At 37.9% G+C, this 26,320-nt stretch overlaps 1 protein-coding gene across 5 annotated transcripts in view; it reads left to right on the top strand.

The window, feature by feature from the left end:
- The window catches only part of RBFOX3 (RNA binding fox-1 homolog 3), a 3,506,422-nt gene that overhangs the window by 3,064,945 nt on the left and 415,157 nt on the right, over positions 1-26,320 (top strand). For all 5 annotated transcript variants that reach the window (XM_044068066.1, XM_044068064.1, XM_044068065.1 and 2 more), the window contains one exon: positions 18,145-18,285. In XM_044068066.1, the coding sequence (XP_043924001.1) occupies positions 18,145-18,285 (141 nt within the window). The remainder of the gene's footprint in view (positions 1-18,144; positions 18,286-26,320) is intronic.

Here is a 26,320-nt window from a genome sequence, read left to right as displayed (position 1 = left end):
ATTGCTTGTATAAATTTGGAAAGTTGCTTGAATAAAATGTTGCATAACCACCTCGCATTTCACTGCCAAGTCCTGAACCCAGGCCTGTGCACTATAGTCAGAACAACACACCACTAAGTCAAATCAGCAGTCTCCTGAAAGTTAGGAAGACTGAAACTTAAATGGCTATCATTTAGTGAATTCAGTTCTCATTTCTCACCATAGCTCTCAACCTCTTAGCACAAAAAAACTGGAAAAGCCAATAACGGGGAAATACAGCCCCAAAATCGGGAGAAATTTCAAATACTGATTTTGCAAACTTAGAAAATTGCTAAAATAAAAGGTTGTGTTACCATTTATTTTATGAAGAATATAAAGTTTGAAATTCAAATGCCTATGTTAGTATTTAGTGAATTCAGTCTCAGTGTTTTTTTAATGAGGAACAGAAAAAAAAGGCATAAACTCACAAGTGGTGGTTAGGGACTTTATATTCTTCATAAATATAACAAAACATTTCATAAAGTCCCTAGCCACCACCACTTGTGAGTTTATGCCTCATTTTTGTTCTGTTCCTCATTAAAAAACACTGAAAGACTGAATTCACTAAACACTGACAGGCATTTGAATTTCAGACTTTATATTCTTCATAAAATAAATGGTAACACAAAACCTTTTATAAAGTCTGAAATTGAAATTCCTGCCAGTATTTAGTAAAGTCTGTCCTTCAGTGTTTTTTTTTTTTAATGAGGAACAGAACACAAATGAGGCATAAACTCAAGGGGTGGCTAGGGACTTTAGGCTCTTTTTACCTGTACCCAAGGTACAGGGCTTGAGCCTGAGTTCCTCTAGCCACCAGGTGTTTCTGTCGGGGGCACACAAACACACACACACACACACACTTTACAAATTAAATATGTAGACTTAAAACAGTTCAGGGTAAACGTAAATGAAGACCAGCAACATAAACTAACCACACACACACACTTTACGAACAGCAATGTAAACTAAACAAAATATGTAGACTTAACACAGTTCAGGTAAATGTAAATAAAAACCAGCAACTATTCAATGGAAAGTCTGTGTTCAGTTACACACATCTTATTTTCTAAGACGAGCTTCAAAAGTCCCTAACTGCACTGCAAGCAACTCTGTTCCATTCTAAACATAAATAAAGACCAGCAACTCTTCTGCTCAGGAAAGTCTATGTTCAGAGTCATACACACACCTTACTTTGTAAGACTGCAACTCAACTTCAAAAGTCCCTAACTGCACTCACTCTGTTCCGTTCAGGAACAAAATAAGTAAATCTAAATAAAGACAACCAGCAACTATGTTCGTTCAGGAAAGTCTGTTCAAAGTCCCTACTCTGTTCTGTTCAATAAGTAAATGTAAATAACTTACTCTGTAAGACTGCTGTCCCTAACTGCAACTCAGACTGCAGGAAAGAAATAAGTAAACTGCCACTGTTCAGGAAAGTAAACTGTCCATTGCAAGTGCTGTTCAAAAATTCCATTCAAGACTGCAAGTGCCGTTCAGGTAAAGTTCCAGTAAATATCTTACTCCGTCAGGAAAGTAAACTAACTGTCCATGGCAACAAGTGCTATTCAAGACTGCAAGTGCCATTCCGTTTACATCAGGAAATAAGTGCTGACTGAGTTGGTGAATGCTGACCCCGTCACGCTTGCATTCAAACAGAATGAGCACCTGAGCTCAATTCCGACAGGCTGGTGGGGCTGGTGGAGCTGATGTCATCGTGCGCGTGATGACGTCAGCTCAAAAGCGTGAGAAATAATATTTCTAACAGCAAAAAGCTTGAAAAAAATCAGAACTGAAGGGGGTGCCACTCGGGAATCGTGGTACCCCATCATTTGGACCCCAAAACTCAGTAAAAACCAAGCAATTCGGTACAGTTGGGAGGTATGCTGACATTGAGAGAAACACCGAGCAGAGGCTGAACAGCAGAAGATTTCAGTCTTAATTATTTCACCTTCCTCTTTCCTAACAGTTGACCCTTTGGGCGAGAAGTTCCTTCCATTGTATCTTTAGCAAGACGCTTAAGGCACTGGTTCTCAAGATAGAAAGAAAAGGAAGAAAGCCTGATGAAGGGTTTTCAGTAAGAAAGCCTGATGATTTCTAACAGGGCATATGGGTGTGAGATGCACCTAGGCAAAAAAAGACACTTATCATGGCAGTCTTTATGGGTAATCTATCTCCCGTACTGGCATTTACCCTTCCTGGATGACATTAACCCCTAACAGCAACAAAAAAGCCAAGAAAAAACAAAACCCCAGTGGAGTACTTATCTGCAATGGCATGGATTCAGCAAACAGGAAGTTAAGAATGGAAAAAAAAAACATAAAAGGAAGGAGATCAGCATTTTTCCTTTTATGTTTTTTTTTTCCATTCTTAAGTTTTGGAAGCCAGATAAACCAAATTAATTACAGAATACCTCTTACCAGGGATGAACTGCAACTCATTACAATAGTGTGCACACACAACACTGTAATTATATTCAGAAATCTGACAGTGAAGATGCTGTTGGTCTCAGCACAGCTACACCCAGCTAGAAATCAATGATTCTTTGCTCTTTCTCTCACCAGTAGCTAACAGAAGCATTAATCCCAAGCAAGAAGTAGTTATTAACCCAGTTGTTGATGGGCTCATTATGCTAGCTATAGTCTTCTCATGGTAGATATCCTCGATGTAACCTTCAGCAGCTGGATGCAATAGAATGCCAAAGCTGCAAAAGGCCCTGAAGAGGTTCTCACAAAAACTGCAACCAGATCACTCAGTGAAGTCCCACAGTTAGCTGCCTGTTAGGTGCCATGGTTTGCACATCATGTATACTCTCATGTCCTTGCACTTAAGTACACATATGACATAGTCATAGCATGCATGGGTGTAAACGACTTGAGACATACCTCTCTGGATTATGTGAATGGGGGGGGGGTCGATATTAGAGCACTGAACACTTAAAAAAAGTGACAGTGATTAATCGAACCTATGTAAGCGAAAGCTTACAATTTCGAACTGTCAGAACAGCAATTTTTTTTTCTAGGGAAAAAAAAATCGTTGTTCCAACAAAAAAAAACACTTTAAACATTACATTAAGTGGGGGCCTTCGCCCCCACACCCACGATGTGGGGGGCTGCACTCCCACACTCCCCCTACTTAAATATATCAACTCTGAGACTGCACTACAGTGCCAAAAAACAGCAATGTAACAAAGCAGCCAAGCAAATTCTTTCCCCGGGTAAGAATTAGCTTAAAAGCCATTTCAATAGTTTGCCGTTTCAGGCTTTTGAGTTCGACCAAGACATATTTGAAAGAATGCGTCTTCGGTCTTTTAATAAGGAACCGAATAGGGAGGAGATGGAGCTCTTGGAATATGTGACCCAGGCAGGTATGAACCTAGTCTTGAGAAGCATTTAACTATCACTGAGAATGATGCTGCAATATGGCCAAAAGATTACTGACTTCAACAATAAGGTTAGCTTATGATGTCATTTAAGCCGGTCAGGGGGGTGAAATATGTATCAGCCTAGGGGGAGATTGTAGACAATCCTAACACTTTTGCCATAGATGGTATTTACCTATCTCCACAAGGCTTTTGTATATTGTCTAAAATCTGGTCCACTCCTATGGTGTCGCTTTTTTATGCAATGTCAGTCCTCTAAAGCTTCTAACCTAGCAAAACAAAATCTAAATATCATTAAGATATTGCTGCTCAGTGCATGAAACCTCAGCAAAAGTACTCCATTCCCTACAAACACTGCTTCCCTGGAATGTATTGATATACGCATCATCATGGAGACCTGGTTCAAGACCATTGAGAACACCCCATCAGTGCAGGGTTTTAACACCTACTATGCATTCAGTCTGAAACACTCGATGAAGGCACTAAAAGTGGCAATGTCAATATATTCATAAAATAAAATATCACCTACAGGCTCATAAAGACCTGGAACTCCTGCACATACAACTTTCCATTAAAAAAAACTAACTGTAGGACCCCCTCTATGTCCCCTATGAGCTATACCTTTCACTTGACTTTATTGAAGTCCCTGTGCATTAGGCCAAACACCATTCTCCAAGGGGACTTCAGTTACCCTTCCTTCAACTGGGAGACTTATGTACTCCTAACACATATGCCAGGACATTTTTGCACTTCATAAATACAAACTCTCTGAGTAACTTAGACTGCAACCCAACTAGCTGAAACAAAATCCTGGACTTAGTCCTTATAAATCAGTGACATCCACCATAAGACTGAATCAAGAAGCATTGTCAAGTAACTCAGTATGCAGAGATTTAAAAGCTAATCTATGAAAACTGGGTGATGACCTGGCTGAAATCAACACTCCCTCCAACTTGATAACACCACTGAGTATGGGGAATGCTTTACTGCCAACATTGATGCACATGTGAATAGCTGCATGCATCTGTCCCCCTCTGAAACAAATACAATCCCAAATTTACAAATAATCCCCTGTGGTAGCAATCAAATATAAACAGGCTCTGTGATAAAAGAAAAAAACTAATTGCATGCAATAATAAATGTAACTATCATGGTGTCAAAAATGCTCTTGCTAAACTTGGCGTTCCCTAATCAAATCAACCAAGGCTAGATATGAGGTAAACAAATAGCCACCCAGGCAAAACACAACCATAAAACCTTTAACAATGTGAGAAATCTCCGAAACAAAGCTCATATTTGTGCAGAGCAAATACTAAATGATATCACATTGTCAAACACTGAGTAAATAGCCGGTAAACTTCACCATCCACTCCCCCCTACATTTCAAGATCATACACCTGCAACTACACCCCCCCCCCCGAATCTCCCAAGACCAAGTTCTCAAAGCAGTTTCCAAGGCCAAGAACACTACTTCTGTGAAGCCAGATAACATACCAGGCTGCCTATGGACCTGCAAAAAAACTCTGAAGGACAGCAATAGTCATTCCCTTTCACAAAGGTGGGGCATCTGTGGACTCAGATAATTACTGTCCTACATGTCTGACCACCCTCATCTGTAAAGCTGTGTAAAGGATCCTTATGAAATTAATGAATAAGGAAATAGGTAACCTACAATCTCTTGACCAAATCCATTTCGGTTTTTTCAAGGAGAGGTCCTGCCTGCTTAGCCCAGCTGACTTCTTAGAGAAGGTTAGTGGAGCTGTGGATGAGGAAAATCAGTGCATACAGTGTGATAGATCTCAGAGGTGTTCAACACCATCCTACACACAGATATTGATAAACTTTCCCAACTAAATGCTAATCCATATGTAACTTGTTGGATAGATAATTTGCTTACAAATAAAACCCAGTAAATTAGGGTGGGCAACTCCACCTCCTCCAAAAAGATCTGTCACAAGTGGTATACCCACAGGCTTCAGTCCTTGAGCCACTCTTCTTTGTATTTACTTCTCAAAGGTCAAGGCTAATGTAAAGGGTTTGTGGATGACCAAGTTTGCAGATAACTATAAACCTGGTGCCATCATAAATGCTCCAAAAGATACAAAGATCCTCCAAAAGGATCTGTCTCAAACAAAAAGCTCATTTGGCAAGCATGACATCCCCTGCAGTTATTACATCAACAACACCCCTCTGAAAATTGATTTGGTAGTTAGGGACATGCTCCCTTTTAGACAGGTGTAGCTTTTTCCAGCTACAGACCCTCACACTGCTTGCCAAGTAAACCATAATTATAATCAGATGTGAATAGCTGCCTTTTGTTATGCCTGGAATCCACCAGGAGTCATCAGTACAGTAGAACTCTCTTCATCTCTCCCGCTGAGATGGATTGACTAGCGCTAGCTACTATATGCCACCTCTCCAATGCCTGGTTCATTTAAACCTGGATTGGCTAGTCAGCAATGCCTGGAAATGTAATTGAACCTGGATTGGCTAGGGTATAGTGAGGGCTTTATCCTTCTATACCGAAGATATCAGAGAGTCCTCCAAGAAGCCAGGACATCATCAATAATGAAATTCTATTTGCTGAAGGGGAAGAGAGATTTTCTCATTAATGTATTATGAATTTACTTCCTGAGGTTGTACACTTTGCTATTTACTTTCTGAAAGAGTACTTGTACTTTGCGTTCCAGTTAGACTTATTAGATTATCAGAAGGGGGCTGCTGGCTTCTCCCAGCCTTCAAGTGAAGGTTTCCATTAGCATATCCTTTGCTTGCCTTACACTACTCCTGTGGGATAAGCTGTCCTCACTGATTTGTCCATGCTATAATGAGGTTCCCATAGGAGAGCCGTAAAGTTCAATCATTTATGACAAGTTTACTGTAAATTCAAATCATAAGGCAGTCTTCATAATTTAAATAAGCAATAGTTGTTTTTAATTTTTAATGATATTAATATTTGAACCAGAGTATTGATATAATATTACATATATATATATGTCTATATATATATATATATATATATATATAGAGAGAGAGAGAGAGAGAGAGAGAGACAGAGGTTGGCAATCAATATTAAACACTTAGAAGGTTGAGATGAGCTGTGCAAATCCCACATTTCGACAGCTGGAAAGTTGAATACCAGCATTACCAACTGTCTGTACTTGTCCCCTTTCTGGACCCATGTCAGACCTTGTTCCTTGGTCCACAGTAGGTTGCGGTGATTCATAGAGTTAACCTTCCAGATATCAGGTTTTTAATAATAAATCTATGTGTCTATACATATATATATATATATATATATATATATATATATATATATATATATGGGTTCACTTCTTAATTTCAAAATTACAAAATCCTGAAGTTCAATATATTGAACTTACAATCCCGAGATCTTGTAATCTCAAAATTAAGAAAAAAAAAAAAAACACATCAAAAACATGTTTTTGCAGGGGGGTAAACCCTTCTGCACCCCCCACATGCCCTGGAACTTAAATATACTAACTCTGAGATCACTCTACAGTGCAGAGAATGGTAATGCAGATCGCTATACAGTGTAGAACTGGAACATTACCATTCTCTGCACTGTAGAGTTATCTCAGAATTAGTATATTTAAGTTGCAGGGGGTGTGGGGGTGCAGGGGGGCATGTTTTTGATGTGTTTTCTTTTTTTTAAGTTTTTTTCTTAATTTCGAGATTACAAGATTTTGGGATTTCAATTTTGTAAAATGCTTATTGGAAACATTTTAATACCTTAACTAAATAAATAAATAACTTGATTCCATGATGGATCAGAATTTGTGCCCTAGAATTGTTAACAAAACTTAGTTTTGAACCAATGTATACAATTTTAATAAAATATGTATATATTTTTGGGAGACAGTCCTTCTGGCAATTGTGTCAGCCAGAATAGGGCTGTGCAGTGGTTAGCATTGTCACGTCACAGCAAAGAGCTCTTTGGTTCAATTCTTGCTTGGGGTGTCTTCTGTGTGGAGTTTGCATGTCCTCACTGCATTCATTTGTGTTTCCTCACACATTCCAAAAGCATGCATCTGGACCCTTTCTCCCCAAGCCTTCACTGTAAATGGGCTCTGTCCCATTTAGACTTTCCCAATAAACAAATGTTAAATAAATAAAATAGTGTCAGAACTTCTACATTTTGTGTGCTTAAGGTCTTTCATAACCATAAGATGGCTGTTTCATCTAACTGCTCTTTTATGTCTAAAGTTCTTTCTTATGTTGCATTGAGCAAAAAAGTCTAGCTGCATTCTTTTTGTTTTTGTCTGCAGAATGTTGAAGATGAAAGATTTAAGAAAAAAGAAAAACGGAGCCAGCTCTTTGTTTTATTTATAGCAAGTAAATTGGTTGCCCCAGCGGCAAAGCAAACAATTTCCATCTGGACTATTGGGGTCACTTATGCTCTTGCTAGGATTCTATTAGTAAACAATTTCAAGGTTCCATCAGAGGTACTGTCCAAAAGCAATGGAAGCCTTTATTGGCCTCTTCTAAAGAACATCTTCTAATGCTGTTTGTAAAGCAGTGATTTTGTACTCGGACTATAATAGTAAAGGCATTATAAGCTGTATTCTCCTTCTAAGGCAAAGGAAGATTTCATGATGCCATTTGCCCAACTAACGCTTGTTGGGACTTCAACTTGACTTTTGGACACATAGCTCTGCATTCTACCCATCCAGATAATGGGAAGCCAGTGAAATTGCAGTTATAATGCAGTTATATGAGTCTGTCATTGTAACAGGATATAACTGAATTTATCTTGCCTTTCCAATGGATTCCTTCACCCCCCCTTCATAGAGACATAGCACACCTAAGTGATGCATCCTCTAACCCAGTACTAATGGACATACTACCCACCTGCAAGTCAAATGATGTGAGGAGCAGCTGATCCAGGGATCTAATCCTCTTCTCCAACATAAACAAAATGATTTGGAGGGACAATATGTCAAATGATACCACTAGTCTGGAATAGACTTTCAATCTACATTAAAAAAAAAAAAGTGTATGTCCCTATTCAAACGTATTTTGGAGCATTGGATGAAAAATAGGAAATTTACCCCAGGAATGATTCCTGTCTACATAAATGATTAAGGTGATGCTTAATATCCCACCGTACAGCAGAGCCCATATTGCACTAAAGGTGTGACCCTAATAAATAATCCTTTACAAATAAATAAATATTTAAATTTAAATAAAATAATGGCAAGGATCGTTAAACACCTATGGGATAACATATCTGGACAACTAATGGAGTAACATGGCTAGGCTTAAAATGTCCTGCCAGGAATTTCAGTCTAGTTCTCTCCTATGAACATATGAATATTTGATGAATATTTAATGCTGCTGTTTCAGGTGATTTGTGCTGAAGATGCTTAGCCATTAAACACCATTAGAGCATGATGGACCACAAAATTTCCTGCTAGCAGGAGTGCAGTATACAATGGGTGAATCGTATAAATGAAGGCTGAAACCTTTGCAGCCTTGCTTAGCTGCTGTTCATCTACAGCAATATGGAGGAGTTTAGTTCTTCCTCCTCACTTTTTCATATTTTTCCTATTATTAAATGATAATTCAGTTACTTAAAGAAACCAGTCCCAAAAAATGTCATGATAATCATACGGAGCTATGGGGGCTAAGACAAGTATATTAAATACACTGTAGGTGTGACTGAGTTATGAGATGTGAATTCTGAAGCTATAGAAATGAGTAGTACAGTTTATAGCTTACTTAGCCTATTAAAAAAAAAAAAAATCACGTGGCATTTTCTAAGGGGTAAGGGCCACAACAAAATACAAATATTTTGTATTTTGATACATCATAGGTGCACAATTTTAATTAACTTCTTATTAATAAAAATTAGAATTATATTAATTCATAATTTTTGTATGATGTAGAATCTGTTTGATTCCATATAACTGTCTAAATGCTGTTTATTCTATTTATTGTGTTATATTCCCAGTCATTATAAAACATAGTACTATACTTTAATGTTACTTAAATTGGTTTTATTATTAATATTTCATTTCAAGAAACCACAAAATGCTGAAGTAGGATGTACATCAGACTGCCAAATATATGAAATATGGCACCACCAAATATCAGGCTAGTTTGTTCACCGGTGTGTTTAAGTACATGGAATAATTAATTTCTGAGTAAAGAAGGCCAGGCTATCAGCAGAATCCTGTGGCCTTGTAATTCACCTAACTGATCATTGCTGCATCCAGTTAAACTTATATCCATGTGTTATTACAGAAGCAGAGGATTACACTCTCAGGGTCAACAGTTATGAAAATCAGTCCTACCACACCATTTTCAATTTCCTTGTCTCTTTTCTGGTTGTCATGTAGGTCTTGTTATATATGGTTGGAGGGTTAGGCACAGAAATACAATCACACACATGAAAAAAAATGATAAAAATCACCTTCAGTGTATCACAATATGCATAGGGTCTCATGGACAATGAGACAATGAAGTTAATGTCCGTGGGATAAAATGCTCAGAGAAGCCCTACCATTTCTATTAGACTGTTGCTGTTAAGTATGGTTCTTTTTTTCAGTAGGAAGAATATTACAAAATTAAAGTTCCTTCCAAACCTTAAAATTGTAGGACATGAAAATGCAATTCTTTTTAATGTCCCAGGGTTTTGAGTTATGATTAGCTTACATGTAACATTTAGCTATACCTTGTCTGTCTGCCTTAGATACACCCTGGGGTTAATGGATGGAAAGAGAAATGTTTCTTGAATGGGATCTCTGCTGTTGTTTCTTCCTATTCCTTTGCATCTCTCCCTGCCTTGCAAAACCTTGCTATGTTCTATGCAGAGATAAATAAGTAATAAAGATAGTTCTTTCGCTAAGCATCTCATTGCTGAGGGGAATGTCCTACATTAAAAAATCATGACTGAGTGAGTCACTAATCGCAACTAACTTATTATGTATGCAAGAAGGGGATGCCAAGAAATTTACCTTGATAACAAAATTGAGAGATAAATCTTGGCATCCATATCAAAAACACATAATGGTTATGATCAGTGAGACCTGATGATAATTCTTTCTGGTGCACGGAGCTCTACCCGTTCCATGCACTACAAGTTACAAAACATGCAGGAGCACAAAGTGTTTTATTGGATTTTAAAGGCTTGGAAAGCTGAAAGCTGGGAAAACACTCCTGTCACAAGCAGCATGCAGTCCATCTGAAGAACAAATGGCTGGCTTACAGCTGTTAACCACTTTATTCCTCCACACCTTTAGTTTATAAACATAACAGAGTGAAGTATTTAACAGCTTTTAATGCTGTTTTACCTTCTGCCACTGCCTTTGCCAGCTGATATTGTCTGCTGTTAATCCCCAGTACAAGACATCAAAAAGGTAACAACTTGTTTTTCCCCATTCTTTAGAGGGTAGCACAGTGTTGTATGCACTGCAGCTTTCTTGATATGTTGTATAACAAGCCCTTCTTCTGCAGCTCATTTTAAGGAGGTTACAATTTCTCCACATGGTATGATAAATGAAAGAAGTCATTTCATGCTTATTGTGCCATGATTGGGCTCTCATCATTTAAGCAGTGATGTTGTAAACAGGTATTCCAGCTAACACGTTTCTCTAAAACATCCCCTTCTATGTTTCTATATTAAGTTACTTCATTAGGTCAGCAATATGTGTCCCATGTATATGTGCATGTATGCGCGCGTGTGTGTGTGTGCGTGTGTGTGTGTGTGTGTGTGTGTGTGTGTGTGTGTGTGTGTGTGTGTGTGTGTGTGTGCGTGTGTGTGTGTGTGTGTGTGTGTGTGTGTGTGAATGTGTGCATGCATGTGTGTGACTGTATGTATTTGTGCATATGTATGCGTGTATGTGCGGGTGTGTGTGTGTGTGTGTGCACGAATGTGTGTGTGTGTGTGTGTGTGTGTGTGTGTGTGTGTGTGTGTGTGTGTGTGTGTGTGTGTGAATGTGTGCACGTGTGTGACTGTGTATGTATTTGTACATATGTCTGCGTGTATGCGCGGGTGTGTGAGTGTGTGCACGAATGTGTCTGTGTGTGTGTGTGTGTGTGTGTGTGTGTGTGTGTGTGTGTGTGTGTGTGCTTGCGGTGTTTGTCCGAATACATTTACACTGGTAAAATGTCTCCTTTTCTGGAGCATATGCTACCTGCTGTACTACCATATGCCCTCATCTTGTAGTGCTAGAAAAGCATATAATGAATGGCCATCCCTTGGAAAAGCCATGCACAGCATCAGAGGTGTTAAACTCCTTCAAACTTATATATATACTGTAGCATTTGGTGTTTTAGGATGGTCCAAAACACTGAGATTGGTATGGATGAGTTATGGCCATATTTATCAGTATTTTCTTTCTGCAACAGATACAGGATAACAAGCATTATGATGTGTATTCCAAAGTCTCACAAAGACTAGAGGTGCAAATCTCTAAAAGCTATATGCACAAACACTACACACTTCTTTTGGAGAGGTACACTTGCACTTTCTCTATCGTACATTGTGTATCTATAGTTGTACAGACTTTCTGTGACTTTAAATGCAAAACATTCCTTACAGACTTTTTAGAAAAGCTAAAATTCTATTATTATAGCAACAGCATATTCAATAAATGCAGTCAGTACTTTTCAGTCCTCTGCACTTTCTGTTATAACATCAGTTTCATACAAATACATAAAAAAATTCTATGAATTTAGATATAAAGTATTTATAACATGTTTTTTATGCCAAATATAATGCTGAAACACTTTAATGTTATGACAGCAGTATTCTCAATAAATGCTGACAATATTTTTATCCTCCGAACTTTTTATCTATCTAGCTGACTTTGTAAGTAATCTTCCAAGTTTAAGAATATTTTTAAACATGTGGTCAGCACCTCTGATACTGGCACTCTAGCAAATGTTTTAGTTAAGTTTAGAGAGCCTGGCAGGGTGCTCCAGACTCAGATGAATACCTTTCTGCTTATCGATTGCTGTTGGTGAAATGCATCTTGAGAAACTGTTTTGGATATCTCTCTGGACATATCTTTGATTAACTTTTCATTACAGGCATCAAAACTGCACACTGTATATTTAATATAGTGAATAAAAATACACGTTTTTGAGCAAATCCCTGGTATTGCTTCTTAGCAAGTGGTCAGCCACCAGTACTGGCAAGACATAATCTGGAGTGTCACTGTTTGCTTCACAACTGCCATTTCTGGTTGATCTTTCCTGCAAAGTTACAATATTCTCATTTTATCGCTTTGCTTTTATGAAAACATGGCTCTTATTCTCTGAGCATAGATGGGTTTTTGTCTAAAGTGGTTTTGCTTCAGTCTATTTTGAGCTGAATTTATATTTTTTCTGGCTGGCCTACGGAAGTCTTTAATCTACAGTCAGCGTCGTGCTAGGGAGAATTTCTGTATTTCAGGAGAGCTGAATGTATGTCTATGTAAAGAGCAGTGTTAATGATCTATACCATCTTTATAGGGCTTTTCACAGTTTGAATACTTGCCTCATCTTCACCGTGAAGCTATAGATAACTGAGATAGAGGCTACTTGTTGAAATTTACCCTGCAGTAGAAATTGCTGGAATTTCATACTTAACGCAGAGAAGACTATTAACTAACATTTCCACATCAAGAATCCCATGTGTTGAAAACAGCTTTAAGGGTATTAATAACAGCAGCTCTTGTAAGGTATTTTAACATCAGGGACATAATTTACACTTATCAAGTACATAGAGTAAGAAATGTAAAACAAATCAGATTCTGCTTCACCCTATAGTCTTCCTGGGACTGAGTAATGCATCATCTTTTCTCAGAAATTATCGGTGTGATGCTCATTGTGTACGTAACCGTCCTATGCTTAATGAACCTTACAGCATAATAAGGACAACAAACATACAGATGTAGTACAACCACAACAGAACTGGTAAACATGTATGTAACAGTACAAAAATAACATACATCAACATTACATTACAGCTTGTTTAGTGACAGTTTATTAGCAGACTGACAGTTGCCATCTGGATATATAAATATACACACATATAACTAGTTGACTGTTATTCTGTTTCCTCGTGGACACTTTTCCTTGACTACCATTCCCATTTTTTGAATGGGTACCAGGATCTCTGTTAGTGTAACAACTGTTTTTATCTTTCCATTTCCCTTTTACACATGATTCGGTTACCATGGAGTTAGCATATAAAAAATGAGTGAGTATGGGTTGTAGAAGGACCCTGCCTCCCTGCAAAAATTATTTGGTAAATGTTGCATTTTGTGTGGATTTCAGGTACTGTGCAGTTAATCAGTTTTGATCAAGCACTTAGTGGTTTGAGTAGTCATAGTATGACTTTTTTATAGGGAAATTCTTCCAGACTCATGACATAGAATAATAAGAACAACAAAAGTGGTAACGTAGTTTTGTGTTTATATATGTGAAATCTCAAATATTTGCTATGTTGTTAAGGCAGAGGAAGCATATGATATATCGCCTTGTGTAGAACAGTATTCTGTTTTGTCAGCATGTGATAGTAAGAATCTGCTAATTAAATTTTAAGTTATTAATAGATATCACATGTTCACAGCCATTATTTCCACAGAAAAGCATGTCTGAATTCTACTCTAGAAAACTTGACTGGCAGTGGCTAATCTTGTCTGGTTCCACTGGACATAGTCATTGAGGATGTATGTATTTTTCTTTTTAGTTACCCTTATATTTTGCTTGCTTTTGGAGTTGTCCATAATACACATCTGCTATCAATGCCATATGAATGGATCATTGCTGGTCTACAGTTCTTCATTATTTAACCTATAAAATAGATATATATTTTTTGAAGGGATGAGAGAGTTGGGAGTTTGGGTCACTAGGAGCAATAATGCATAACAGACGATAAGCCTAGATACAGAGGCAAGCTGTGCCATGGTAGATGATCTACCTCTACATATGTTACTGACAGGTACAGGTGTGCAGTTTGTCATATTGCATAAGTGTTACAAATCTGTACAACTGGTTCATCTGCTGCCAGCTACTTGCCATCATCACACACACTTTTGCTTGTTTTTGCGTATAATTCTTTAACACAACAGTACAGTAGACCAGTAGATAAGATCTCTCACTTACACATCAGGAATATGTAGTTCAGTTCTTATTTTCAGTCATTGTGCAGCACTTACATGTTCTTATCGTGTTTGTATGGGTTTTCTCCAAAGTTGCTTGACTACTCTAAATACCACATATATTACATGTATCCTCTTTTTACTGAAAAGCGTCCATAATAAGCAGCTCACTTACCCAGTTTACAAATGCTTACAAAAAGTTTAACCAGAGTTCTTATATTCTGTGTCTTTTATGGATTCCCTTAACTACGTTAAAGTCACTGCACTTATTGTGCATTGCATTTTTCAGATCAGCTAGCTCAGAAGAAAGGCAGGAATATTTTCTGAACACAAAAATAATATCTTTTAGGACTGCATGATCTGAGCCAGAGTCTGGCTTTTTTTAGGCTGTAATATTTATGAGATAATGCTTCATAAAACATTAAGAATGATTTTGTAAGAATTATAGGAAATGTCATAAAAGGGTTAAACAATATACTGACAATCTGCATGTCAATGACATTTTCAAGCTCCAGACATTTTGTTAAGATCAAGCCACCTACTATTCTCTCTGTGTACCACTAAAAATGTTGTTCTTATAGGTCATAGCTAAGTACTAGGTGAGCTGAAATCGTAGGCCATTTTAAGCCTAGCCCTTTTGGTGCTTGAATTAATCTATCCTATCCATTATAAGACTGACCTTACTCATCCCATGGTCAATAATTATATATTACCCCTTGTGATAATAACTGAGATCATACCATAACTAATCTGAAGTGACCTCTGCAAACTTTTTGTGTGTGGAACATTTTGATGAATAAAAGTTTAAAACAAAATAAGATGCTGGTATCCAAAGGCTGGTACACTTTATTAACAAACAACAACGACAAGCTCTTTGACGTGCAAGTTGTTTTTCCTAGTAAAATCAAACTGTCATAAAACTTATTATATACTAGTTTCACGTTCATTAATTAAAACAATTACTTCAGTTAAATCATTTACTCTTACAATGTCACAATGCCCTCCATTTTAAAACTGTCTTCATATTACCGACATCATTTAAATCATAATTACCCATTGCGTTTAATCAAGCTATCCATTTATACTTCATCTTTTCAGTTTTATTTCTTATATCTCCTCTCCAAATATTCAAATTCACTAATTGTAATACAAAGAATTTTAAAGTATGCTGCATCCCATAACTAATTGTAAGGTTTGCTAGAGCATTTTTTTCTCATTTTACTTCTTTATATCATAAACATGCTCACTAATACGATCTTTTATTAATCTATTTGTCTTACCTATATAGAAGCAAATATATAGCATAACCCTTATGTGTAAAGTACCCCACTTAATCTTGCCCCGGAGATTAGATATCTTTAGATGAATTTTGAGTTTTCACTAAGGTGTACCCTAAGCCAACACTCAGCTCTTGTTTTTCTTCTGTAATTCTTCCTGGATATGAAAAAAAAGAATGGAATGCATCCTTCATAAGCTACTTGTTCACTTTAGTAGAGGATCTACCTTTGTCAGATCCAGGAGCATTGGGAGCTGGACAATATGTTTAGTTTTTCTATCTGTTGAAAGGAGGACTTTGGAATTACTAAACAAGTATAAACCAAATGGATTGAAAACTGCGCTGTATTTTGCTGTCAGAATGCTATGGGGAACTTAACCAAAATGGTGATAGGTCAGTCCAGTTAGGGAGTGGAAATCCATGCTGTATGTTTTAGGCGGACATCTGTGTCATGATCACCTAATTGCTTATGCATGCATATACAATGGACTAGAGTTTGGAATTCCATTTCAAAGGTAGGGCATATTTTGGGAAGGATTTTATTATTCTGTAGTCTTTCTTTGCCTTTTAGGATCCTTCCATCTTTTTTTTAATTATTTGTAGGACTCTGCTTGACATTGTACTTAAATATTCTGCTCACTGCAGCAAACCCGATAAGTAAGATGAAACCGCTGTTTAAGTACTCACCATACCCGATGGGCTTCGAGAAGGCCTGCCTTTAATGAGTGAAAAAAATTCCAGCTCTCTTGAATGAAAGACTCCAGCTGCTATCATAATGACAGCAGGAGTTCCTATATGAAAGTTTTGTGTTTACAGCGTTATAACCTTGTCAGCCAGTTTGCAAGAGTACCTCATGTTTATGTCGTGGTGGTTACTGGACATTCTAAAGCATGTCCCTCATTTAGCCTTGGCAGAAGCATATAGCAAAGGATAAAAGGGGTGTACATAGCAGATGTGTGGGAACTTGAAATTTCTACTTACAGCTCCAGGAGAGGGCAAAGAAAGATGTACTCAAGTGTTATACAAACTTCAGATGGCCTACTGAATGGTAAGGTGATATGCTAGTAATCACCATTACATATGGAAAATATGGACAGGAAAGAGTGGGTCTGGTAGATGTACACAGTAGCAGCTAAGACCAATTTTCTATACAAATGTCTAAGTATTTTATTACAGGGTTCGTAGAATAGGAGCTACAGGAGTGTAACAAGATGTACTTTTTTTCCTCCCTCCCGCAGTCTGTTTTTTTCTTTCTCTAAGAAATCATTTAATAATTCTTTTCAAATGGGCTTGCTTTGAGGAAGGAGATGTAAAGAAAGTTGTAAGAAGTCTGGTCAGTAATTTCACAGTTCCAGTATAATGTCAGAAAATAATTACCTAGCATATAAAGTCATCAGAAGAGCCAAATAAGAAATGTAGACATCATTACATCCCAGTAATAACAACTTATTAATATCCAGAGAGAGTACGATTGCAGTGACAGACTCACCAGCTAGATGGGAATTAGCATGTAAGACCAGTGGGAACAGAGACAAAGCAATGTGATAGGGCATAGTCAGGATCAGCGACTAATGCAAGACACAAGCTGTGATACAATAAAAGATGTAAGGAATGTTAGTGTATTGCAGATAAAAAAAATCTTGCAGCATGACTTTTATAAATTTGTCATATGACGAATTGTTTCATCATATGCAAAAACATAAAGTTATCTGTATTTGAGTTTTCAGTAGATCTTCATCTTTTTAAGTCTAATGAGAAAATGGGGTTTAAAACTATAATCCCTTAATTAACCAATGTTTTCAGCTTATTTCTTTAGTTTCTGTATATGCATGGAAATAAAATTAGTTTCTTATAAATATTAAAAGCTTTGCTGAATTGGTTACTTAATTACTATGGTAGGAACATTACCTCAGAAAGGAGTGGAATGGCGATAAATTACTGCCTAGCCATCATACTACACAGTAAAAGTACTTCAGTTTGGATCATGGGGTTTGAAGTATGTGGAAACTACCTCACAGAAGTTAATTTCACATTACAGCTGAACACATAAAACACCTTTTATCACCCTGTGTCTCTTCTGAATATGGTCATAGTCCTAGTCAGACCAATGTGGTTAACAAAAAATAAATTAAATAAGTAAATACATACTTTTTGTGTGCATGTAGTTGTACAATTGGGCAATGTCTTATGCCTAGGGCGTGTGTTAATAATTGCAAAACTGTAAACATACATGGCTTTGAACACAAATCATTACTTAATACTATCAGTTGAATTTCTCTAATGTTCTTTTGGTGATGATTATTCTGCCAAATTAATGATTAAAACGGTATTTTCCTGGATAATTTCTCTTTCCACAGCAGACAGATGAGGTTGCACAAACAGATGGCTCTCAACAGCTGCATTCTTCAGAGAACTCAGAAAAACAACAGCCCAAGAGGTTACATGTCTCCAATATCCCTTTTCGTTTCCGGGACCCTGATCTACGTCAGATGTTCGGGGTAAGTGATTTCTTTGTATTAATTGTAATCATCACTAATTTCCGCTTCTGTAACCCTCTTTCTGTGGAGGCTACCGTTATTTCCTTTCTACTTCTTTTTGTCTCCTTGATAACAACAAGCTGCAAGTATATTTTTTCCTTCTCATATACAGGCAGGACCCATAAATTCCTTTACGGCCTTCAGACATTCCAAGTCACATGCATGCTGTACATTTCTCACATAACATGTGTAATAAAATGGCACTCCTTTTCGCTATGCTTGTCTGTGTAAGCACTGTGTAAAGTTAAGGAAGTTTACCATACTGGCGATCTTTAAATGTTGAGGAATATATTTACAGAATTGACTCTTTCATAGGTTCATACTAGGCTATCTGCCCTAGGGCATTTATAAGCCTAGCCAGAGTGTGTTTGGCTTTCGCCACCCATTTTAAATTAATTTTGCTATGCCCCTTTTCGAGGTTATTATACTGTGCCTCTGTCTAACAGTGACACAGAAGTGATACCCGGGGTAAACCTACAATCCCCCATCCACTCATCAAGATTCCTCTTAAAGAGAGTCAATGAGGGACTCTGCCTAACCTGGACTGGGATTTTATTCCAGAGTGAAGGGAGCCTCTGGGTTATGAATCTGTCCCTCCAACATGTCCTATTTATTTCAGTGCTGAGGTTCAAGTCTCTCGAGCACGTAGCTCGATGGGATTTGAATTTTCTGAGGTGCAGCATGTCCATTAATTCCGGGTTGGACATGGCTTTATACGTCAGGCACAGATCGCCTCTGAGCAGGTGGTATGCCACTGAGTAGAGCTGGTGTTTCTTTAACCGGGCAGCATATGGCATCTGTTTCTGCATAATGTCAGTCTTTAATTATTAAACTTATTTAAATGGCCATAGAAACATATGTCCTAGAACATTTTTCTAATCCAAAATCCTGTCTCACACTGTTTCAGAGTTATTTGACATAATCTGTATTAACCACTCACATATTATATTCTGTTACAGAAGTGATGACAGCTCATTGCTTTATAGGTGACTCACTGGTAATATGAACAAAATGATCATAGAAGGCCAGCTTTTTGCTGCAGACAGATGGCGTGTTTTCTGCTCTGTTCTTTCCTATGCATCATTCTCCAATAGTCACCATTCAAAATTATTTTGCTGTAGCAAGTTGCTGGTTGTACTGTATAGCTGTCATTGACTTGTACATTCATGTATTGTGCCCATTATATAAATATCTTGTTTACACTTGGACTGTTGATAAGTTTGAGTTTTATGTTTGAGGAGTTACTCTGTGGAGTTGCTTACACTGTTAAATAATTTTGTTTCTGTGCAAATGTTACCATATGATCTGCTAGAATGTAAGCAAATGTTTTCATTGTTTGCATAATTCTGTTACTGTTAAATAATTTTGTTTCTGTGCAAATGTTACCATATGATCTGCAAGAATGTAAGCAAATGTTTTCATTGTTTGCATAATTCTGTTATTCTACTTTCTCAGGATACAGTATACTTTTGTTCCTGCGTTCCTTATGTAACCAGTTACCAAATTATGATTAGTAAAAATAATTTTTACTCATGAGCTAATCTACTAGGCCTAGTAAGTACAAATGCTTCATTTGTGAGGCTACACAAGAAAGCCATCTCTTTAAATGATTTGCACAAACTGTATGCAAATGGAAATGAAGGAGATCAAACCCAGGTCTACAGGATGAGTCCTGTTAATAGTCTGAATCTTAGAGACCTTCGACCAGACAGACATTTAAAGAACTCCATGTCAGTCTGGGCATATGTATTTAATTTATTCAGTAAAAATTGTCCAAAAAGGTAAAAATGGCAGCCTTTAGCCATTATTCCCGATAGTGCACTTTTGTATGCTATTTTGTAACTTAAAATTAATGTGCATTTTTTTTTTTGTAAAAAGACTAAGGGTTGAATTCATTCATGTGCAGTGACAGGTACACAAATGTATCTTTCCTTGATTCAGCAACCATCCTTATTCAGTGTTGTATAGTCCTCTAACACAAAGATATGCAGCACTGCAAAGAGATGGACCTGCAGCCATGCTGCATACTAATGAGGCATTCCAGGGGGAAAGGCATATGCTAATTAGCCTTGTAGTCTTGCCCCAGAACTGCCTCCAGGAAGGCATCTACATGGCTAAGTAATTTAAGAAATTGCTGAAATATGTAGATCAGCACAGCGATCCCAACCATGTTGCAGTATTAAATTACCCAACATGAACAAGGTAGGAAGAATCACTACACACCATAATGGTACTAATGGTAGTACAGGGATCCGGGGAGTGGGCAGATGCACCAGACCCCAACAATTATACTTTAACGTGCCACAGTGGCACTAATGGTAGTACAGGGATCCGGGGAGTGGGCAGATGCACCAGACCCCAACAATTATACTTTAACGTGCCACAGTGGCACTAATGGTAGTACAGGGATCAGTGGGAGGGCATATGCAGCAGACCACAACAATTACTCTTTAATGTGCTATAATGGCACCAACAGTAGTACAGTGATCGGGGGGGGGGGGTACACAGCACATCAGAGGTTAAAACTCAAAGTGTCATAATGACAATGACATCATAACAGGGATTGAAGGTGGGTGGCACCACCAGACACCAAGATTGACTCAGTAAAGTATTGTATCACCACCAATGGGAGTACAGGGATCAAAGGAGGAAGGGATTCAGTGGACCACTACAACCTAATAAATATATGCTGTAAAGGGATTCAGACTATTACAGGGATGGGAGGGATACTATGGGAGGGCAGATAGGCTAGGGACAGGGACTGAGCTGTATGTGTGGTGTGTGTGTGTGTGTGTGTGTGTGTGTGTGTGTGTGTGTGTGTGTGTGTGTGTGTGTGTGTGTGTGTGTGTGTGCACGTGTGTGTGTGTGTGTGTGTGTGTGTGTGTGTGTGTGTGTGTGTGTGTGTTGCTACTTGGGCAGAGACATGAAGCAATGGTTGGACAGAGAGGGTGCTGGAGCTTTTGGCTTGACCACTTGGCTGAGATCTTAATCCTATAGCTGTGCCAGTAGGGAGTCTTATTGGGGATCTGGAAACTAGCCCCAGACTGACTGTGAGCTCTGTGTGCTCTTAAAGGAAATTGTACTTTACTGTGTATGTACTTGTCATCCTCCCATTGTGTACATCCCTCACTGTTGCCAGTGGTGAGGATTGAGGCTCCTTGATTACTGAGCCAGTGCAGGGGTGTCACAAACTACACTACATTTTTGGTATTACGCTTAAGCTTAAGGCCATGGTTGTACACTAAATGTTGGTTTGGCAAGTCCTTCAGAGGATCTGATTTTCTATGGGGGAATAATTTATAACACCCAGTTTGTAGTCATCAACAAACTTGGTTAATCATAGACAATTGTCATCTGCTTTTACATTGGAGAGCAAATGCTAAACAAGAAGGAACACAGACCAGAAGCCTGCAAAATACTACTAGTAGTGCCTTTCAGATGGGAAGGTACTGCCAACTCCCACTGTGTGCATCCAGCCACAGATCCAATTAGCAACCCAGATGATGACATGCAGCTTTATGTTTACATTTGAGTTAGTCCATAATGCCAACGTGGAAAACTGTATTGAAAGCTTTAGCAAGGTCCAAATAGACAGCATGAATGAATGAAATGGCCTTTACAAATGCACCTGTTGCATTTTCTAAGAAATTAGGGAGACATAATCAACAGGCCAAATTTATTAGGATTAGGGCTTTGTTGGTCACTTATTTAATTGTTTATGAGATTAACCAAGATATATTCCATGATTTTACACATGAAGCTGATGAGTCTTTTAGGACAATAGTTGTCAGGCTATGTGGTTGAGCCACCCTTGTGGAGTGAAACCTCAGTGTCTCAGTGTTTATTATCCACATAGCCCCATGAAAAGGCTAAGTTAGAGAAGGTCTGCACTCACTAAGGGAGAAACTGGTATATTGTTTGGGTCCATGGAGCTGTTTTTTTTTTTTTTTTGATAGAGCTTCTACTGTCTTGTCAGTAGTTGTTTTGGGGAAAGGGTAATTTTCTAATTCACAGAAGGGAACATGGGAGTGTGTGGGAGGGTAGAAAATTAAACTGAATTTGTTAAGTAGGAAATTTTATATGGCTTTGGAATCAGAAGAGGTAATGCTGTTTCAGCTGGAGCTTAGTACAGTGATGGATGTTACTTTCAATGCTAATAAGATAGTTTAAAAAGGCATTATGGTTATCTTTGCAAAGGTCACAGCTTTCTATTTATATTCTGCTTTAGTCTTCCTAATGGCAGTAGTAGAGTTCTTTACTGACCTCTCTAAGTAACCCCTGATGGACGGAAGTGAATGAAAGTATGTTTTCTTCTGTTATACTGTTTATTTCATTGAAACTTTCTCCAGAGGGATTATTTCTGAATTTATCTATCGTACTTATGCTAAATAGGGATGGATTTCTCCATTCACTGGTTAGGTCACAACATCAGTTATTTGTGTGTGTGTGTGTGTGTGTGTGTGTGTGTGTGTGTGTGTGTGTGTGTATAGTCTATGGATATATATATATATATATATATATATATATATATATATATATATATATATACATGTGTGTGTGTGTGTGTGTGTATGTGTGTGTGTGTGTGTGTGTGTGTGTGTGTGTGTGTGTGTGTGTGTGTGTGTGTGTGTGTGTGTATATATATATATATATATATTATATTTTATATATATATATATATATATATATATATATATATATATATATAGTAGCCTCAGTCATTTTTTCAGCAGAGGAGAATGATTCTGAATTTCTAAAGGCCCTTAGACATGGGTATTAGGTTCCTTTTTGAGTAATCTCTGTAAAAGACAAATTTTGTTTTTGGCAAAATAGTACTAGTTTTGAGGAAGGAGGTGATAGTTTGATGGTCAGATTTGATCACAGAGGAAATAACATTACTAGGGATGCCAGCTTAGGCAAGATGTGTAAGCAAGTTGTAAAGTATTTTGTCACATCTGTTTGGAACTTGGACAGTTTGATCAAAGAAACACTTGTGATATTTATTATGTGTTGTACAAGATTTCTTGTTAAAGAATGAAAGGGTAGTTAAGCCAGATTCATAGCTGGCTGAACCAGAGCTATGTGCCAGTCCCACAAACGTTTACCCTCAACCACCAATACCACCACGCCAGGTCTTCAAGTGAAGAGCAAAAGAAAGAAAAAGACCATTCATTCTTCTTGCACACCAACCTAGTGATCAGATGCATGACATGCGCCTCACCACCCCACCTGCCCCAGCCATTCAGGTCTCATTTCTGTGGCCTGCCCCTGACTCTCCATCATCACACTGTAGTAAAAAAAAAAGATCTTCCTTTAAATGGTAGCAAACTGCTTGCTACAAATGTAGCAAAGAGTTGCTACAGTTTATACTCTGCATGGAGCACTACAGCTGTCAGGTTTTAGTTACAAAAAAATATATATATTTTTTTTGCTTTTTATACTTTTGAAACCGTAGCAAACTGTTTGCTGCAAGGTAGCAAGCAGCTGCTACAGTTTAGACCACACACAGTGTTACAGTGCTCAGATTTGGCCAGAAGTGCAATACTAGCTTTTAATAGCCAGTATTACAGAGTGATAGGGATGATGGATGTCCAATTCACACCCTAACACTTTGCTCATGGGGCAGTTGTACCTCTTGACCCACTCCAGCTATGCTGAGTTAAGCTCTCCAAGGATTAGAGAATTCAACTTGCTGAGGTATTTATTATTGGTTATCAGGAGACATTGAAAAGGAACTATATTTGCAAATAATGTGGTTAACTGGCATTATTTGATGCGACTTATAGTGCAAGTATGTTTCATGATTTGATGTGAGATAATGTGGGAGCAGATTACAGTTATAAGTAGAGTGAGGCAACTATCCTGGGTCTGAGCAGTCATGGGGCATTATGTACAGGTGTGATAGTGCAGCATTGCTCTATACAGCTGTGACAAAATTACAGCTTCATAAATGAATGCCAATGCTACATTAGCAGATACAGTGCCAGATAATAGGATAACCTAGCTGTGGTTCTGGATTAGAGCAATCTGGATACTTTCCACAACTAACAGGCAGACTGACTGAGTGAGAGGTACAGTACCTTGGTATGGAGGGAGTGTTATCGGTATTTTGAAACCAAATTTGAGGAACTGCACATATAGGTTTGTGTATGAGTTTCAGGAAAGCCTGAAGATTAGCATTGTTTTGGTTCAGATTCCTAGGACTGCATATTGCCTCCTTGATATAAGCTGAATTGGGAATTTTCTAGACTGAAAAGTCTAAGTGATCGACTTTGTCTAAAAAAGTCAATGTGAGGAAAAAGCAGAAGCAGTGATGAGAGATATGCAAGCCTTCCCTGCTGAAACAGACTGACCTGTCACTCATCATCTCCCATGCTGAAAATTGCTATGTATCCCTGGAATAATGCAATTTAGATAGTTATTTTGTTTAGGAATTGTGGAGTCATTCACAGAAATGGCAAGACATAAAGACTCCGGTTGTGTCAAACATCCTGCCACCAGAGAGACAACTGCATATGACAGTATCTTTGCTCAGCCTGCTAAGTGAGCCATTAGTATGTGTCTAAGTGTGACATCCCTCATCAGTAGTGCTTCACTATGGGTGGCCACAGCCTCGGGAGAACCTACAGCTGTAGCTTTGGAGTCAGAGTGATATATATATATATATATATATATATATATATATATATATATATATATATATATATATATATATATATATATATATATATATAAACAATAGTGATGTCCTTACAAGGTGTAATGTTGACAAATGTGATGTGTGAGAGATTCTAGCCTCCTAAGTATGTGCAACAAGTCCCATCAGTACAGGAAAGAGTAAAGGATCATAAATAACCATACATCATTTCCTGCACCACCTCAGAGACCCTAGTACAAGCAGGCTAATGAATGAAGCCAAAACAAACCATCAACCTATGTTGGCAGGGAACAGTGAGACATCAAATTAGTTACAGATTACTTAACCAGGTGAATTACCAGAAAGGTAGAATAAAAAGAGCCCTGAATTCAGCTCTCATTCCCCGTTGACTGTTACCTGGCTAGTATTAGTGCTGGTCTATCTGTAGTTGCATACTAAGTAGAGTCTTTGAACTTGAGGTGCTAAAATTTATTAAAGCCTTTTTATAGACCATTTTGGTTGTTTTTTTTTATAGTACTCAATATCACCTTGTTTCTTTTCTCACCTGAAACCCAGCAGCTGCACTATTCCAAAGTCAGACCCTGAGTAGGAGGTCACAGGCTCATGGGTTTGCTTGATCTACAGCTCAGCATAAAGGAGCACAGAGCTGTGCAATTGTCCAAAATTTAAAGTGAAGCAACAAGACCAATCAATGAAGTCTCTCATACAACACCCGGTCATAGATGGATAGGAATCAATTTCTTTCTGTTGCTTCTCTCACTAAGACCAAATTGTAGCATTAATCTCACGTTGGCTGCTGAAAAGTGGGTCAAAGACTCTCTAATGACTGGTAATCTCTAGGAAAGATACGAATTAATGTATTTATGCAAATGTTTTCACCAGGAGCAAAACAGTGGCACTGATCCCATGCTGTCTTCTGAGAAGAAATTTATAGGCTCTCTTGTGGTGTGTAGTCTTATATCAGATGTTGTAGTTCTGGAAAAGTTATAATGCTGTAGGTATTGTAGTGTGCACCTTTTAGATGGGAATATATGAAGTGGTGGCTAACTAAACGTTTCCATGGGGAGGGCATTCCTGCTATGAATTTATAGTGAGGATGCATAACTAAAGTTTTCCATGGGGAGGACATTCTCACTATGAATTTGTAGTGAGGGTGCATAACTAAAGTTTTCCATGGGGAGGGCATTCCTGCTATGAATTTGTAGTGAGGGTGCATAACTAAAGTTTTCCATGGGGAGGGGATTCCCGCTATGAATTTGCAGTGAGGGTGGATAACTAAAGTTTTCCATGGGGAGGGCATTCCCGCTATGAATTTGTAGTGAGGGTGCGTAAATAAAG

Source organism: Protopterus annectens, chromosome 4.part0, assembly GCF_019279795.1.
Source record: "Protopterus annectens isolate FY-2018-M chromosome 4.part0, PAN1.0, whole genome shotgun sequence".
In the NCBI taxonomy this organism is placed as follows: domain Eukaryota; kingdom Metazoa; phylum Chordata; order Ceratodontiformes; family Protopteridae; genus Protopterus; species Protopterus annectens.
This window is presented reverse-complemented; position numbering and strand designations above follow the sequence as displayed.